Source organism: Pteropus vampyrus, unplaced genomic scaffold, assembly GCF_000151845.1.
Source record: "Pteropus vampyrus isolate Shadow unplaced genomic scaffold, Pvam_2.0 Scaffold76, whole genome shotgun sequence".
In the NCBI taxonomy this organism is placed as follows: Eukaryota; Metazoa; Chordata; class Mammalia; order Chiroptera; family Pteropodidae; genus Pteropus; species Pteropus vampyrus.
In genome coordinates, this window is record NW_011888857.1 from 7,540,439 (window position 1) to 7,542,735 (window position 2,297).

Here is a 2,297-nt window from a genome sequence, read left to right on the forward strand (position 1 = left end):
CCCACTCGACTTGTGGGATTACCCCAAACTGCTTCCAGCGGCTTTTCCATACAAACAGCCTGTCTTGGCTTATGCTGTGGACTTTCTCCGAAAATCTCTCAAAAATTCACAAACCCCAAACAAGCAGCATCTGGCCTCGGTGAGCCCTGTACCTCTTGCTAAACAGCCCCACACCTGGCACGAGCAGCAGTCAGACTCAGTTTGTAGCTTAGCATCTCCCAGGCACCTCCAAGCCCAGCACAAGTGGCAACCATCTGAAGATCACTTTGTTGCTCATAGCAAGTAGTCTCAGGCAGGATACAGACTAATCTTGAACTGCAAGAGAGCCACTCCCAAAAGGCCCCAAAATAACACACCCAGTGGCCAGCTACAGACCACACCAGAGTACCACCCGACCACTTCCACAAACAACACACCCAAAGAGCAAACTTAGCAGGCAATGCAGCTCTGCTAAAGTGAACCCTGCTCCACAGGGTCAGCCCCTGAACAGCATCTCCTCCACTAGTCACTGCCAGTCCTCAAGACCAATCAGCCTGAGGCTCAATCCCTCCCATTGATTTGCCAATAGCAATCAAGACTCAACTACTACAGGAAGGCACACACAACGCACACGAGTGACACACCTGGAGCACCCGACTCAAATAACCAGAAAGACTGTGCTACTGGGCCCCACAGGACATCTACTATATAAGGCCATTCTACCAAGCCAGGGAGACATAGTAGCTCTACCTAATATACAGAAAGAAATACAGGGAGGCAGCCAACATAAGGAGACAAAGAAACATATCCCAAATAAAATAACAGAACTAATTTAATAGAGAAAGATAATGTTAAAATGTTTCAAAAAATAAAAAGTAAGTATATGAGAATATCTTTTTGATCTTGGGGTTAAGGAAGGATTTGTTAAATAAGACAAAAAATGTGAACCCATAAAGAAAATATTAATAAATTCTAATATAGTAAAACTATATTGTCCATCTACATTAGTGGTTCCCAACTGGGAGTGATTTAGCCCAGTATCTAGAAACATTTTTGACTGTCACACTGGGGAGAAGGTGGGCTACTGGCATCTAGTGGGTAGAGACCAAGGATATTGCTAAATACCCTACAGTGCAAAGGATAGACCCTCACACAGAAGAATTATCTGGCTCAAAATGCCAATAGTGCTGAAGTTGAGAAACTGTGATTTAAAGGCTATTACAGAATAAAAAGACAAAAGTTATTTTGGGATAAAATATTTGCAAAACATGTAACCAACCAAACAAACAAAAACATGATGACCAGACGTTACAAAATATTCCTACAAATCAATTAGAAAAAGATAAGACAAGTAGAAAAATGGTTAATTAACACAAACAAGCATTTCATTGAAGAGGGAACACATATAGCCAAAAAATGCTCATTAATGTTATTCATCAGGAAAATGCAAAATAAGACCAAAATGAGATACCATTTATACCTTCCAAATTGGTAAAAATTAACAATAAGATAATATAAGTACTGTAGCCAATGTGTATTAAAAAGAACACTTGTATACTGCTTATATCCAAACTGAAACACAAAGAGATATAATAATGTTGAAAAGAAAACAGAACGCCTGAGAATTTTGAGGTAATATCAAAGAGATGGACATATGGAACTGGAGTCAAAATGTAAAGGAGACCAGCCAGTTCAAGAAAGAGAAGGGTTTCCATTTGCCCTATTCCAATAACAAAGTCTTCCATCCCCACATAGTAACCATTATCTTGAATTTTATAATAATCACTTCCATACATTCTTAAAAATTGTTTCTCATCATGATTTGTTTTGAACTATTTTTGAATGACGTATAAGATTTACATTGAGTTTCATTATTTTGCATATAGACATCCAATTGTTCTAGCACCAGTTGTTGAAAAGACTGTTCTTTCTTCAATGAATTGTTTTTTTCTATCAAAAATAAAATGGCCATATTTTTATAGATTTATTTCTGCAATCTCTACTTTGTTCCACTGATCTCTCTATACGTTTCTCCCTTCATCAATCCCACTGTCTTAATATAGTTTTATAGTACGTTTTAAAATCGAGTAGTGTAATTTCTCCATGTTTATTCTTCTTTATGAAAATTGTTTTGGCTATTCTAGTTCCCGTCTATATAAATTGTATAATCTGCTATATAAATTGTGTATCTACAAAATCTTGCTATTTTTATTGGAATAACAAATCTATTTAATCAATTTGGCAGATAACTGGCATCTTTACTATGTTGCGTCTTCCAATCATGAACATGTTTCTCTTCATTTATATAGATAAAATAT

At 37.0% G+C, this 2,297-nt stretch overlaps 1 protein-coding gene across 1 annotated transcript in view; it reads right to left on the reverse strand.

The window, feature by feature from the left end:
- Positions 1 to 2,297, reverse strand: part of ANO5 (anoctamin 5) — an 84,637-nt gene that overhangs the window by 13,740 nt on the left and 68,600 nt on the right. Inside the window, exon 18 of the mRNA XM_011362601.2 lies at positions 1,460 to 1,551. Coding sequence (XP_011360903.1) covers positions 1,460 to 1,551 — 92 coding nt within the window. The remainder of the gene's footprint in view (positions 1 to 1,459; positions 1,552 to 2,297) is intronic.